This window comes from Tupaia chinensis, unplaced genomic scaffold (assembly GCF_000334495.1).
Source record: "Tupaia chinensis unplaced genomic scaffold, TupChi_1.0 Scaffold143651_1, whole genome shotgun sequence".
NCBI lineage: Eukaryota > Metazoa > Chordata > Mammalia > Scandentia > Tupaiidae > Tupaia > Tupaia belangeri.
The window spans coordinates 1,224,979-1,240,275 of NW_006203500.1; the positions used below are offsets into that span (position 1 = coordinate 1,224,979).

Genomic DNA, 15,297 nt, shown 5'->3' on the forward strand with positions numbered 1-15,297 from the left:
CCGGGGCCGCCTTTGCTGCCGCCTGTTCCCCCCGCCTCGCCACGTCTGCCGGTCAGTGCCCTAGCGCTGCCTCGGACGGCTGCAACTGAAGGAGAAATCGGGTAAGGCTCTTCCACCAAAGGACAAAATGTGACATCTTGCTGGTCAGCGGGCAGCACTGCCCCCCGAGGTGTTCCCTCACTTCATGACAATGACCGACCAGGACGAGAAACGGCCCCTGCGCCTCCCCTCACCCCATCCCCGACCCCCCAGGGAAGGCGGGAGGACGGCCAGGCTGGAAGTGACCCCTTCCCCACCCCACCAGGGAAGGCGGGAGGACGGACAGGCCGAGTATGACCCCCATCCCCGACCCCCCAGGGAAGGCGGGAGGATGGACAGGTCGGGTGTGACCTCTTCCCCACCCCACCAGGGAAGGTGGGAGGACGGCCAGGCCGGGTGTGACCCCCATCCCCAACCCCCCCAGGGAAGGCGGGAGGATGGCCAGGCCGGGTGTGACCCCATGCCTACCCCAGAACAGAGACCAAGCCCTCACAGGTCCTCAGGACACGGCAGGTCCCTCCAGACCCAGGTCCAGAGGAGCAACCTGATGCCAGAGTTGAGCCAGAAGTCCATCAAAGCAAAGCAGGAATAGCGGACAGGTCCCCAAACTGAGGAGAGTCCAAGAGACCCACCCAGAACCGCTATGTGAGGCCCAGGCACCCGAGCAGCCGGCAGCCCCAGCATGAGAAGGATGTTCTGGACAAAGTGTTCAGTTCGGCCATGTCCCTTGGGGCTGGCTCATGTTGGCTGTCCAGAGCAGGGTGGGTGCAGGGCAGGCAGGCAGGCCAGAGGCAAGAAGCAAGCCAGAGCCTTCCCACTGCAGAGTGCAACTGAGCCCCCAGGCTGCCCTCGCTCCAGGGAGAGCCCAGGCTGAGCGAGTCCCGCTTCTGGCCTGGGTGCCCATGCCACAGCGCTTCACCTGGCACACCCCTGGATGCCTGCCAGACCAAGGGCCGTGCAGCCTGTGGGGCACGAGGTAGGTGACAACGTCCCTGCAAGGAGAGGGGTGTGCAGGGACGCCAGGTGCACCAGGGAGGGGCCCACAGCCCACCCGGCTTCAGGACACTCTTCCTAAGGTCGAGCAAACCGCCAACGGTCCAGGTCAGGAAGAACCACGGAGCTGTGCGATGAAGAGGCGTCCGCAGCAAGCACTGCCCGCCAAGCTCAGGCGTCACACACATTCCCTCCACGGGCCCCCCACTCTCTGAGCGCGGCTCAATGCAGGCGGGAAGCCACAGGCTGACCTCACTCACGGCCTCGCACAGCCTCTCCGGGCTCGTGGCCCTGGTCTTTACCTGTACTTCAACTGTGCGCCACTGAAGACAGAGCCTGCTCCTGGGTTTCGGTGTCACCCACACACCCACCAGCACCCCTGGAGTTCTTCAGGGGTCACAGTCCCCACAACTTCAAAAATCCAGATATTGTGCTAGCAACTATGGCATGTGAGGTGAGAACCACGCCTCGCGTATTCAAGGCTCTACGCAGAAGCGAGGCCCGTTTTAAAGGCAGCCACGACGGGGTGGGGCCTGCCCCATCACTGACTCTCAGGCTCGGGCAAGCTTTGGGCCCGCGTGGGGCGCCAGCCTCCCAAGGACGATAAGGGGCTGATGCTCGGGACACTCTGGGTTCAGTGACCATGGAGTGATTAGGAAGGCTCTCGGAGGGCACCCCCGGGGTACTGTCAGCTTTAAAGCTCTGCAGCCACTCTTGTTAGAGAGTGGGAACTTATTGAAAGCATCACGAACTCCAAACTCTTCCCAAAGAACCTTTCCTTCGGATCAGCTCGTACCTGACGCAGCTATGAAGACGGCAGCCAGCAGAGCTGGCACCAGGGAGGAAGAAATGAGAGCGCTAGAGGCAGTCCCACCCGCCAGCCAGCCTCAGGAGCCAGGCCCCGCACACGCGCCAACTCGGGCGCTGAACGTTCTTCCAGAACCCGAACGCTTGTCGAGGGCCCAGGGTCCGCGTGGGCTCCCTGTCCTCGCCGGGCACACTTCCACGGCAGACCCAGACCCCAGCAGCTCGGTGCACAGGAGGAAGAGACGCTCTGCGAACTAAAAGCTGAACTAGAGGGAAGCGGGGCAAGTCGCTGTGCTCGGGGACACGTAGAGCAGGGTCGGGTTCCGGACGTGGGAAAACAGTAGTCCCACCACGCGCATGGGCAGCACAGCCTCCCTGCAGATAGAGCACCGTGGGATCACTCCGTGCCAGGAGCAACAAAACACGGAGCTCTGTGAGGAGACCTGCGGGACTTACAGCCCTCGGAACCCAGGAGCACCACTCAGGAAGAAGTCATTTATGGCTCAAGCTTCTGCGACATGATCCGAGGAACATCCCCCGTATGAATTAGAAGACCTGATACTTGAGATCGAAAGAAGTCTGTAACAGAGCTGAGATGGGGAGAAAGTGGCACCGTACCTCACATGAACTACAGGCTGAGCGCCCCGACGGCCAGCAGCCCATGCTTACACAAAACTACCACACAGAAGGAGCTCGGACCCGCGGCCAAGCCACTCGGCACTCACCTCCGACCTGCTCACTGCCCGCTGCTGTCCCACACATGCCCACTCAGGCCTTGATTCCAGGTCAGCAAAACACAGCGGTTTCATTACCTCCCCAAATAAGTACTCAGGAAAAACAATACCATCCAACAAAACTCACAGCCTCACTGTTGCCAGACACATACTCGCCATGGCTGGCACAACTCCCGACCAGGGCATGCCTGAAGAATCGATAGCCAGTTAGAAAGCATTTTCCAAATCAAAGAGAAACTCAACTCCCCTGTCTGGTAGACTGGCACCTTAGATGCTGTCGGACGTAAGCCTGCATTGGGCTAAAGAAGCCAATCTGGATTGACGTCAGGAATGTGCGGCTGGCTCAGTACGAGGAAATTCATGCATAAACGCACCACATGAGTAGACTGAATGAGCAGAAACATATCTCAGATGGTAAGAAGAAAGAGGATTTGATGAACCTCAACAACCATCTACGATTTTAATGCTAAGAGCAAGACGCTTTCCTTAACACAATAAAACAAAATGTAAGTCAACAGTACAAAGTTAAAGACTTCCCTTTAAACGCAGGACGAGACCAGCGTGTCTGCCCTCCCTACTTAGCGTCAATAGTGCAAAGGAAGTCTCAGAAGCAAATAAAGCCATAAAAAAGAAAAAGTCTATGTATAGAATAGAAAGAGAAAAAAAACGCCATTAGTCACATGACATGATGAACTTCTTAGAAACCTCAAACCTATATAAATTATTAGAATTGATAGAAAACAGGGAACCAGCAGTTAGCGTAATGGCTATGTCGCTGGACTCCCACATAGTCAACCACAGTTCGCGTCCCGGACCCCCGGAGGCTTAAAACTCACACTGGGCGCGTGTACGTGCGTGCCCAAGATCCCAAGAGGAGAATGGAGGAGAAGGGATTATGGCGTGACCATCCCCTCTGGGGAGTGATTTCTCACTTTCTGTCTCTATGTCTCTCTCTGTCTGTCTGGCGAGCGCATGTGCCCTATAGTGAAAACCTCTCCAAACAACAACAAAAAAAAGAATTGATAGAAAACATTAGCAAGTTTGCCAGACAACACCATCGAGTCAAAGTCAACTGCCTTTCTATGTACGCCAATCAAAGACAAGAAAGGGTTCAAAGGCACCAGTGTTCTGCTTTTTAAAGCTTGAGAGTGGGGATTTTGAAGTTAATTTTTAATTTTTTCCTTTAAATTGGAATTATGTTACAAAAACCTTTCTGCTCTGCTGGTTTTCACCATAAAAAGAGAGAAGAAAAGAGCTATGGATGAGATCCCCAAAACAGACATCAAAAGATGAACAAACTCATCATACGACACAGATTGTCTCTCGGATTCTCACAAATGCATCCCTACCTCTGGGGGAAAAGGAGTAGGTAATTATACCACCAGGAAGTGACAGAGAGCAGTAAATCAAACGCACCGGGTACTTTCCACTCCACTCCGCAGCTGCGAGCGCTCCCCCAGCTCCCCTCTCGCATCCGGCGGCCTACAGAACGTCCACGCTGAGGACAGTATGTGTCTCGCGCTATGAGGCACCTCTCCGGCCGCCAGGGAGACAGAGAAACAGGCGCAGGTGCTGCCCTGGTGGAGCACGCTGTCCGGCGGGAGAGGTCCTGAGGGCTCAGCACAGGGTGGCCTCGGGCATCTATGAGCCCACCTCACGGCGTGAGGGATGCAGAGACCGAAGGAAGCTGCTGCCTGCTCAGGGTTCACGTGCACAGGAAAGAGACTCAGTAACAGGCCGATCTGCCCGCACAGCCTGGGTGCTTTGGGTGCTGTGCCAGGACCTGGGAGGGACGCTGCCCACCATGGAGGAAGAGAAGGGACCGGCAAAGTCAAGGGGGGCCTCCCAGCAGAGGGGCTGGGAAGGAGCACCTCAGGCAGAAGCTGCAGCCTATGCAAACACCAGAACCCACCCTGCCTTGGCTCTGGCTCTCTGGTCAACAGAACCAAGCCTGGCTCCTTCTTCCCAGCCGGGCACCTGGACCCAACAGCATAGACTGTTGGGTAGACAAAGGCTCCAGCCAAGAAATGACTTTATAAAAAGTTCACGGTCTTACCCTCCACTGCTGTCTGCCTCCTAGAAAACACACACCCCTTAGGGTTGTGGAACTCACTGCACCAGTCCCAAGAAATGTGCGTAAATAATTTGGTTTAAAAGGCCTGTATGTTTCATTATCCCGTGTAACTGTTTAAACGTAATGAGACATCACTTCTGAATGGCTAATTGGAAAATGCATCTTATTTCCCTAATTTGTGAAACCGCTCTAAGAAGCAGATAACCAGAGGGCAGATAGATGATATAATAACTATGGAGGAAAAGTCACTCGGTAGATGATTAACTTATCAACTGAAAAGGCCTGACTGCGATCTCTGAATAGGGCTCTTCCAGTGAGCTCAGCACACACAGAACAGCTGGAGGCCCCGGGGCAGAACACGTGTCCTATGATGTGAGAGACGGCCTCTGCTCAGCACTGGACAGGGGATGGAGGGAGTGAGTAGCCTAGCTGAGCACAGTGACACGCACCTTTAAGCTCAGCTACTTGGGAGGCTGAAGCAAGAGGACCACAAGTTCAAGGCCAGCCTGGGTGACAAAGCACAACCCTGTGTCTAAAAGAGGTGGGGGACAGGGACCAGCAATGGTGTAATGATTATGTTGCTGGATGCCCATGCAGTCAACCGAGGTTCGCGTCTCAGACCCGGAGGCTTAAAACTCACACCGGCATATGTGTGTGCATGCCCAAATTCCCGAGATGGGACTGCAGCATGGTCATCTCCCTGGGGGGTGATTTCTCACTTTCTGCCTCCCTGTCTCTCTATCCCTCATGACGTGAGGTGGGCTCATAGATGCCTGAGGCCAACCTGTGCTGCGTGAACGCACACACCCTATAGCAAAAAAAAATCTACTAAAAAAATAAATAGGGACCAGCAGGTGGCGTGGTGGTTAAGGTACTAGACACCTCCACATGGCCAACCACAGTTCGAGTCCCGGACCTGATGGCTTCCTTTTCTCGCCTTCCCTCTCTCTCTGGCCAAATTAAAATAAATGAATTAATAAATCAAATTAAATAAATAATTCTTTTTTAAAACATAAATAAAATATATAGGGGACAAAAAAAAAACAAGTGGCAAAAAAGAGTTATGATTTCTCTTTCAAATGACAATATGGGTAAAAAGGCTAATTATTAATTTCAACAAAATGGTCCAAGCTCCCACAAGGTGTCAGGTGATGCCTTGCACACAGACACGGCAAGGACGAGGGCCCATGGAATCTGCTCTCTCAGAGCCGACACACAGAGGCAGTGAGACACGTAAATGAGGAAGCAAATGCGCCAGGAAATACAGCAGTGGAAGTGGGAGCGAAAGCAGGGAGGGAGCAGGTCAACATTGGACAGAGGGGTAGGGATGGTGTTTCTGACAGCACAACATTTTCAGGGGTGACCCGAGGACTGAGGGAGACAGACACTCAGAGGTCAAAGGTCAGGGGAAGGGGATCCCAGGAGATCACTCATTGACATCTATACTGAGCAGCCACTCTGGCCACTCACTATCTGAGACACTGGAGTTGGAACCAAAAACCAAATAGAGCAAAAGCCTGCTCAGATGGAGCTCTGAGTGAAGAGCAGAACAAGGGTGGGCCCAGGCCCATAGTAGGGTAAAAGAGCAGGAGCAAAAGGCCAGGCCTCTAGCAGAGCACCCTAAGGGCCCTAAGGGATAAAGGGAACATGCAGCAAGGTGCCTGCTGTCCCAGGAGGAGCAAGGAGCAGGAACCTCTTAGCGAAGGCCATTGGCTCCACCTGAGAAATGCTGGGCAAGGACTAGAAGCCTTCCTCTTGGTCTTCACTTCTCACTCACACCAAGAGCCTCCCACTGCACACACATGTCCTGTAGTTGCTAGGTCTGGCTGAGCTTACTTAAATCAGGGAGTTCCAGGCCCTACCCCCAGAGTCTCACTCAGAAGGTCTGAGCAGAAGCCTGTGACAAGGTGTGTTAAGATTTTTAAGCCAACTAAATAAAGGGCAAAAATGCAACTGACACTTAACCAAAGAAAATCTATGCATGGCAGGTTAGCATATGAAAAGATGCCCAACATCACTGTCAGCAGGGAAATGCAAATTATCAACCTGTAAGAGACTACTCTACGCTCATAAAAAATAGCTATTAATATAAAAACTGACAATACCAAGTGTTGATAAGGATGTGGAGCAACTGGAACTCTCATACATTGTCAGTAGGAATGCAAAATGGTAGAGCTACTTTGTAAGACATGTAAAACAATTTGGCAGTTTCCTATAAAGCTAAACAAACCCTTAGCATATAACCCAGCAACTCCACACACACATTCTCACTAAGATCTGTACATGAAGGTTTATAGCAAATCTATTTTGTAATGGACATAAACCGAAAAGCACCCAAGTATCCCTCACTAGTGAATGGACAGGTACACTGCAGTATGGCCATACACTGGAATGCCACCAAGCAATAAAAGAAAACTGCTGGTACGTGTAACAACATAGATGGCTGTCAAAACTGTTCTGCTAAGTAAAAGCAGCCACACACAGACGTCTACAGTTACATGACTCCATTTATATGATATTCCATAACAAGACAAAACTCTAGAAACAGAAAGAAGGCCAGGAGCTACCAGGGCAAGAGACAGAAAGAAGGCCAGGAGCTGCAGGGGCAAGGGACCAGGAAAAGACTGACAGCAGAGGGGCATGAGACATGGGTCAGGGTGAGGGAAACATCTACACATTATGCTCCCAGATAAGTGGTCAAAATGTATCTAGCCATACTCTTATTGCAGGTATAGTTTATTGTGCGTAAATTAGACCTCGATAAAGCTGACAGAAGGAGAGAGAGGGACACAGGGAGTTTCAAGAAACCTGCCAGAGCAGACTAGCCATTGCTGTTGAATGAGTAACTTAATGTAGGTGTAGACGGGGGAAATGTTTATGGCAGAAATCTCCCTTCCTGAGTAATCAGAAGCCCACACTTTAGTGGAACATAAAGGTGACTTGTTCCCACACAGCTAAGTACAACTGCAGCCCTGAGCTAGGTTAGCAGGACAGAAGCAAAAGCACAACATCCAACTTCTAAGGCACACACCTAAAGGGAGAGGCATGCCCTGCTTATCTCTGCTAGTAGAATGCAAATGTGATGAAAGGTGCCAGCACAGTCCACTCACGCCGTGAGGTTAGTGCCAGGCACAGAGGAGCAACCCACTCACTGACAATGAACAAGTACCAGAGACATGAGACTCTCCTGTCTACGAAGCCATTATTGCTATGGATTTGCTGTCACTTGCAGATATATCTAAGTTTAACCTCTTCAATGCCAGAAATCATAACTCAGTTTTGCTACCGGCCAACACATGGCCAACATTTCAATGTCTCCTACAGCCCCTGGCTCATCATTTAATCTGCCCCCCCACACACACCCATCACGCCCAGCAGCCTGTGGGAGCTGCGCCTCCCCACCAGGGGCCTGGCAGCCCTTCGGCTCGTTTCGCCCTGCTGAGTTGGGACCTGGAGACCTTCCACACCTCTGGGGGAATGCACAGGAGCTGAGCCTGACTCACTGCCAGTGTAAGGTGTTCCAAACCAAGGGGATCGAGGTTCAAGAACATCACAGACAGAAGGACTAATTGTCACCACCTGGGGTTACTCTGGATCCATACTTTGAAACCACAAGGCCTGAGAGGTCAGCTCTACCAGGGAAGTGGCGAATGATATACACACACCAAAATAAAATTTAAAAAAGGACCCTATTTTCCACCCCAGAAAAAAGTTATTAGTAAAAAGGAGGTTATAATACATCTCATTTTCTAGACACAATGAGTACAACTATTGAAAAGGACAATCAAAGAACAGCATCTAGAAGGAAGATTACTGTTGAAAACTAATTTTCTTTTTGTGTTCTGTAATCTATAAATACTTTTGCTTTAACAATTCTGGATTTTTTTTTTAACTGATTCACTGCACAGACAAGGGATGGTCAAATTTGAAAAGGGCATTTACTAGAGCAATCAAGATGCAAAACAAACTATGTCAAACGATAAGAAAATTCAACTTTAAAGAGAGACCATTTACTATAACAACAAAAAATATGATAACTAACAATAAATCTAACAGAATATATACATTTCTCTTTCATGGAGGACATTTTCAAGCTTCATTATGGAATTGTAAATGGCCTGAAAAGATTGAGAGCTAGTATGCTCATGACTACAAAGACTCAGTTTCATTAAGATATCAGTTCTCTCAAACCAATCTATAGACTCCATGCAATTCCATTCGTAAATCAATACCTTACAAACAAGAAATGAGGGATCAGACGTGGCGCAGTGGCAAGGCAACCATACCCACGTGGGAAGGTCCTCCGTCAGTGTGCTGAGAGCTCCTTCTACATGCTGGTGCACACATGTGTGCTCCAGATCCAGGCTGGATGAGGCTGACTCTGGGTGGCAGAATGAGGGCCCTGCTAGGGGTGCTCCCTCTTTCTTTCTCTCTCTCTCTCTCTCTCAGAAAAAAATGAATTGTTTTTAAAAGTCATTATTATAAAAACAAAACAAAAAACGGTGGCAATCTGATTCTGATACTTACGTAGAAAGCAAAGAGTAAGACCATCCGATCAATTTCTAAGAAGAAGGCAGCAGTGTGAACTGCCCCTACCCAATAGCAAAACACTACAAAGCTGAATTTGGTTTTTTGGTTTTTTTTGGTTTTTTGGGGTTTTTTTGAGAGATTTTTGCTACAGGGTGTGTGCACTCACTAGAAAGCCAGAGAGAGACAGAGAGACAGAAAGCAAGAAATCCCCCCCCAGGGGGGATGGCCACGCCGCAATCCCTTCTCCATTCTCCTCTCAGGATCTTGGGCGCACTCACACACACACACGAGCCCAGCATGAGTTTAAGCCACCAGGTCCAGTACTCGAACGGCAGTGGGAGTCCAGTGACATAACCATTACGCCAACTGCTGGTCCCCAAAGCTGAATTAGTTTTTGATACTGCTATAAAGGAGAGAAACAAGCCAGAGCAAGAAGATACTAGCAGTGTATAAACTGACAAAGAATTACAATCCCAAATGTGTAAAGATCAGAAACCAATGGAAAATCTGGCCAATAACCCAGAAGAAAATGGGCAAAAGACAGATATGAGAATTCCCCTAAAAACAGAACGCCAAATCACCAGGGGAAAAAAGATGAAAAAGACTGAACTAGCAGGAAGTAGCAATGTGAGTCCCAGGAAGGAGCTCCCATCCCTGTGGTGCGTCCTGCGGCAGCAGAAGCCCTTCAGGAAGCATGCCGACATGACCTTGAAAGTTGAATGGGCACAGGCCGACACACTACTCTGCTCCTTCCAAACCACCCTAGGGACAGTCTTGCTGTGGACACCTGCTTCCTGCATGGCCACCATCTGTACATGATGGTTCCAGGCAACGCGACTCCAATGGCCGAACACCAGAAAAAGCCCAAATGTCCATCAAGGGGACAAAGGCTGAAGGAAGTGTGGGCTATTCAAATAGCAAACTACCGTAAGCTATCACAGAACAGAATCACTGCATCTTGGAAAACAGTGTAGAAAGTAAAATATCAAGTTGCAGAGACTGGACTACACGAGCTCCAAAAGATGCACAAGTAAACAATATGTTATTCTCTTAGTCTCACATGACAGGTATAAAATCATCAAGTGCCATGAACATCAAGTCGGAAGAGAAATCATGCATCTTCTGGGGCAGGAGGTTGCAAGAGAGAGTGGGACACAGAACCAGCCTGGATCAGGTACGAGTTCATAGTCGAGCATATAGTGGTTGACGCTGGTGGGTATGAGTTCTGAAATTCAGTGGTGGCCCAGGAGTGGACACTACATACACACATACAAGGAAGATCACATATATGCTTTCTACACGGGGACTTCAGAAAGTTCATAGAAAATGCACATTATAAAAAAATAAGTAGATTTCAAAATTATTTGTATCAAAATAAACTCATGCTATAATTCCGTTTTCCACAAACGTTTTGAAGTCCCCTGTATGCATGAATATTACACAATAAAAACATTTCAGGTCAGCTGGTATGTGGTGGTTAAGGTAGCTAGATCCCATAAGGCACAGTTCTAGTCATGAGCCCAGCAGCTTGAAAAAGACCAGGTACATGTCCATGCATACCCCAAACCCTGAAAGGGAAGAGAAATGCAAAAGGTCTGCAATGTGGTTATCCCCCATGGGGGATGCTTTCTCTCTATCTCAGTTTCTCTCTGTCACACAAGTCCTCTGGCATTTTTTTTTTTTTAATTTCCAGAACAATCGGCGATTCCTTTGGCAATCTTCCACAAGGGCCAAGCTCACCAAAAACTGGCCACCCACCATGGCTCTGGGTAAAGCAGCTCATCGGTGCTGCTTGCTGAGACAGAGAGCCTCAGTCACCCCCAACAGAACAGCCCCCCAACGGGGCCTTCCAGGTCAGCACTCTTACCTCGGTCACTTTGGGTTGAAGTATTAATGCTTCAGGGCTCATCCGAGGGATGTCTATGTGGATCTGGAGATGCCAGAGAAAAACACATTTCTTTTACAGCACGGCAAACATCGTTGCAAGCGTTATAATATAATAGAAACAGTGATCGTTCATGAGGAACTCACTCCGTCCCTTAACCTGCTCCCTCTCAGAAGACACTTCACTCTGCTACCAGGTTATCTGCCAAAGAGGGTGCCCGAGAGCACAAATGAGGTTCACCCAGTCCAGGACAACTGGCTGGCCTGACACTTCTAACAGGTGGTCAGCTGCATGACTAGGAGTGGAGCGGGCCCTCGGCTATTCAGTAACATAATCCATAGCAATTAGTAAACATTGATTTTTCAGCCTCCGACATGGAGAGCAATACAAGAGCATCGACAGTGTACAAGTTTTCAGCTCTGGCAGCTTCTTCTAGAGCTCGGGCCAATTCTCCCCCACTTCACAGAGCCCTTGGGGAGCACAGGACGCATTCAAAGGAAGCATCTGCATGCCTGCAGTGTCAGCTGCTTGCTACATGGCTACCGTCTGACCTGAGAGCCATGACAGGTTCCGGGCTGCAGACCCGCACACTGGGACTCAGGAAGCATCCAACCCCGACCAGGAATGTTCAGCTCTGAGTGGGTATCACAGGCCAGCTCCCAGTGGCCTCGTGGACCCCTCCAGACCCCCACACCATCGTCACTTACTCGTCCAGGACCACGACCCAACAGGGACTCTGTGGCCTGTTCACTTCGCTTGATCCTTGCCTGTCCCCAGAGGACTCTCACCTCCAGGACACGGCCCCTTGCCAGTACTGTGGCCTTGGGTCCATCACTTAAGCTCTGTGGCCAGCTTCCCCATGCACAAAATGCCTGCTCCATGTCCTCCGAGGGGCTACTAGTGCAGAAACAAGGAGCGCCATGGGTCATCAGCCCACCGGAGTAAGCCGAGAGCCCTGCAGGCCACAGTGCTGACCAGAAGGGGAGGTGGGCTTGGACTCCCACCAGCCACATGCAGGAGCCAGGTGCAGGCAGGGACGAGGGCTGCCAGGTCGATCACTGGGGAGCCCCAGCAGCCAACCTCGAGCACGGCTCCAACATAGTTTCACTCGTGTGGCCCACATCCACCTCTGGAGTGAGCTACAGGAGGTTCCCTGCTCAACCAGGGCTAGTACCGCCCTCCTTATAGAAGAGCTGACGGTCCCAAGCTGATTATGGGGACAGGCCAGCACATGCACCACAGCCACACCTTCTGTCAGGCCCATGCTCAAGAGAGGGCTCCGAGGGTTAGGTAGTTAGGGCTCAGTGCCTCCCCTCCCACCCAGCATTCTGAGCTTCCGTGTATCACGAAGAGAGTAAGAATTAGAGTCCTCAGAGGACAAGTCGAGCTGCAGACCCCGGAGGCGCAGTGAGCTGTAAACTGCTCTCTCCACTGCGTACATCACCTGTCGACAGACTAGTCAAGAATTGTCACTGAGGCCATTTGACTGGTGCACCTGCGCCATGGACTGGCCCCCAGCCACGTGGGCCGCCTCCACTGCCTGCACCACATCTCGAGCTGCATGAGGGTCCGTGCCCATGGAGCCCGGGCGCCTCCATCAGCTAGGTCAAACAGGTCATCCCCGGTCTTCAGGAACAGCCCTTTCCCTCTCAGACAACAGCTCAATAGGACACAAAACAGCCACCACCACTGAGGCACATCACAGGGCACTGCTCATGGAATCAGTGTATCTGTTTTGTGAACAGTTAAAAATGCCCTCTCTGGGACCAGAAGGTGGCACGGTGGTTAAGGCACTGGACACTCCCACATGGCTTGCCACGGTTCAAGACCCGAGCCTGGTGGGTTGCTTTCCCACTTTCTATCATCAAATTAAAATGAATGAATGAATAAAAATTAAATAAATATATCTTTTTAAAAATGCCCTTTTTACTCTAACAAAGGGAACTGGAGACAAGCAAGGTATTCCTACGAAAGGCAGTCTGCCATTATTCGCTCTCGAATTTCTTTACCTACAGAAAATAAAATCCGCGAACCAATCAGGGGCAATCTAAATAAAACCCTCCTCCTACAAATCACCACCAGGTATTTCAAGTGAGCCTGGCGATGGGAAAGGGCCCTCACCTGCCTGTACGTATCCTGGTGAGCCTCGTCGTTCCTAGAATGGTAATAGTGTTCGATGAAGGCAAAATACTCCTCCTGTTTTCTCTGCAGCGTGGCCGGTCTTCGGTCGACATTGGCAGGGAGATAGCCCTGGTGAGGAAAGGACAAAGACGCACGTGGTCACTGCTCACCATGGTCTCCGCTCAAGTCTGAAGTGAAATGCTCACATCGTCAAGGCCCTGGTGCTCTGAGATCCGACACGGGGGAGCAAGAGTTGTGGAAAGAGAAACAGATATAAGAAATCACTACCTGGCCCGCACGATGGCACCACAGATGGACCTGGCCCGTGCGTGCCACCCAACGGCACCGCAGACAGATCTGGGTCTAAGGGCTCGGAGGCGTCCCTGACTGGGCCGTTGTCACCCCCGCTGACTGGAGATTGGCGGGCATCCCAGCATCAGCTGGTGTTCAAGGCTTTCCCAGTGCAGGACTGAGAGATGGAAACAGCCCTTCTCTAAATGCCTAATGCACCAGGAAGGGGTGGGAAGTCCATGCAGCACACACACAGGAACATATATACATGCATGCATATGTGTGTATGATGTACACACACACATATACATGCATGTGTGTGTGTGGACAACACAGTCACACATGCAAAGACTCACAGGGCTTTCGCAGCTGCAGTGTCAATGTACAGAACACTCAAATCCAGACAGCCCCAGGCACCAGTGGTACCAGACAGGGGTGACTAGGAAGGGCCAGACCCCAGGGCCAGGCTACCATGCTGTTTTGTATGTCTTTTATTTCAATGTTTTTACTTTTACTTTTTTTTTTTTTTTTTTTTAATTTTGAGAGTTTTTAGGGCACATGCACTCACCAGAGAGACAAAAAGCGAGAATCACCCACCAGGAGGGCTGGCAAGGCTGTAATCCCTTCTCTTCCACTCTCCTCTCAGGATTTTGGGCATGCATACACACGTGCCCAATGTGCATTTCAAGCTGCCAGACCTGGGCCTTGAACTGTGGTTGGCCATGTGGGAGTTCAGTGCCTTAACCATTATGCGAACTGCTGACCCTCTTTGTTCTCACTTTGTAAATTATCATCATTGACATATAATCTCTAAAATAGCTAAGCAGTCCCATGAGACTGGACAAGGGCACCCAGCTGTGTAACTGCCAGCCGGCCACCGCCCGGGGTGTCGCATGCCCTGTCTTCCTTTCTACCTGCCCACTCTGGCCCCAGGAGGTGTCCATCTCCCCACTCTGGATGACGGGGTCTATCCTAGAAGGTCCCAGAGACGGACTCCCTCAGGAGCCACGCTTCTGTGCAAGGCTTCTTTGACCTGGGACAGTGTCTTCTGAGATCCCTCCAAGCATGCGTGAACTGGCAGCTCCTGCCTGTCGTTGCCAGGCAGTGGTCTACCATATGGATAGCCCAGTCCAGTAGGCCCTCCGTGTGCCGACAAGCACCTGAGTGGTCCCCAGTGTGGGGATGTTATGAATAAAGTTTATTATACGTATCCTCGAGTAAGGTTTTCATGGACATACATTTTGATGTAGTATGGTTAAACCCCTGCAAGCACAGCTACTGGGTCAGGGTGCAGGTGTATGTTGTTTTCTAAGAAACTACCAGCTCAAAGAAGTTACATAATTTTACATTCCAAACAACCATGTTGGAGAATTTCAAACTTTCCACACTTTCTCTAACACCCAGTACTGTGCCATTCTGCTAAATATGGTTTGTTTTCACTTCATTCCCCTAATGACTGATGATGTTTGACACCTTTTTGTATAGCTGTTGTATCTCTTCTTTGGTGAAGTATCTGTTCGCATCTTTTTTAAGTTTTTAATTGACTGATCTATTGATAGACAGCATTCCCAATAGGGTCTTGATGTAGGGATTCACTTCCCACCCGCCTCCAGTCCTAGATCACGGGCAAGCAGGTGCCCAGCAACTCACAGAGGTCTCCACACTCAAATGGGGACCTTCCTGTGTGGGACTGCCGTGCAGAGCACCATATTCCACCACTGTGTCACCATCTAGTCCCCTATTCAAATCTTTTGCCCACCTTTGAATCAAGTAGATGTCTTATTACTGAGCTTTATGAGTTCTGTATATATTCTAGATACAAA

At 50.4% G+C, this 15,297-nt stretch overlaps 1 protein-coding gene across 5 annotated transcripts in view; it reads right to left on the minus strand.

Moving 5' to 3' along the window:
- Positions 1 to 15,297, minus strand: part of TBC1D22A (TBC1 domain family member 22A) — a 386,589-nt gene that overhangs the window by 246,737 nt on the left and 124,555 nt on the right. For 4 of the 5 annotated variants that reach the window (XM_006164616.3, XM_006164615.3, XM_027766748.1 and 1 more), the window contains 2 exons: positions 13,184 to 13,312; positions 11,045 to 11,107 (listed from right to left, as the gene is read on the minus strand). The exons of the other annotated variant lie outside the window; for it this stretch is intronic. In XM_006164616.3, coding sequence (XP_006164678.1) covers positions 11,045 to 11,107; positions 13,184 to 13,312 — 192 coding nt within the window. The remainder of the gene's footprint in view (positions 1 to 11,044; positions 11,108 to 13,183; positions 13,313 to 15,297) is intronic. 5 annotated transcript variants of the gene reach the window in all.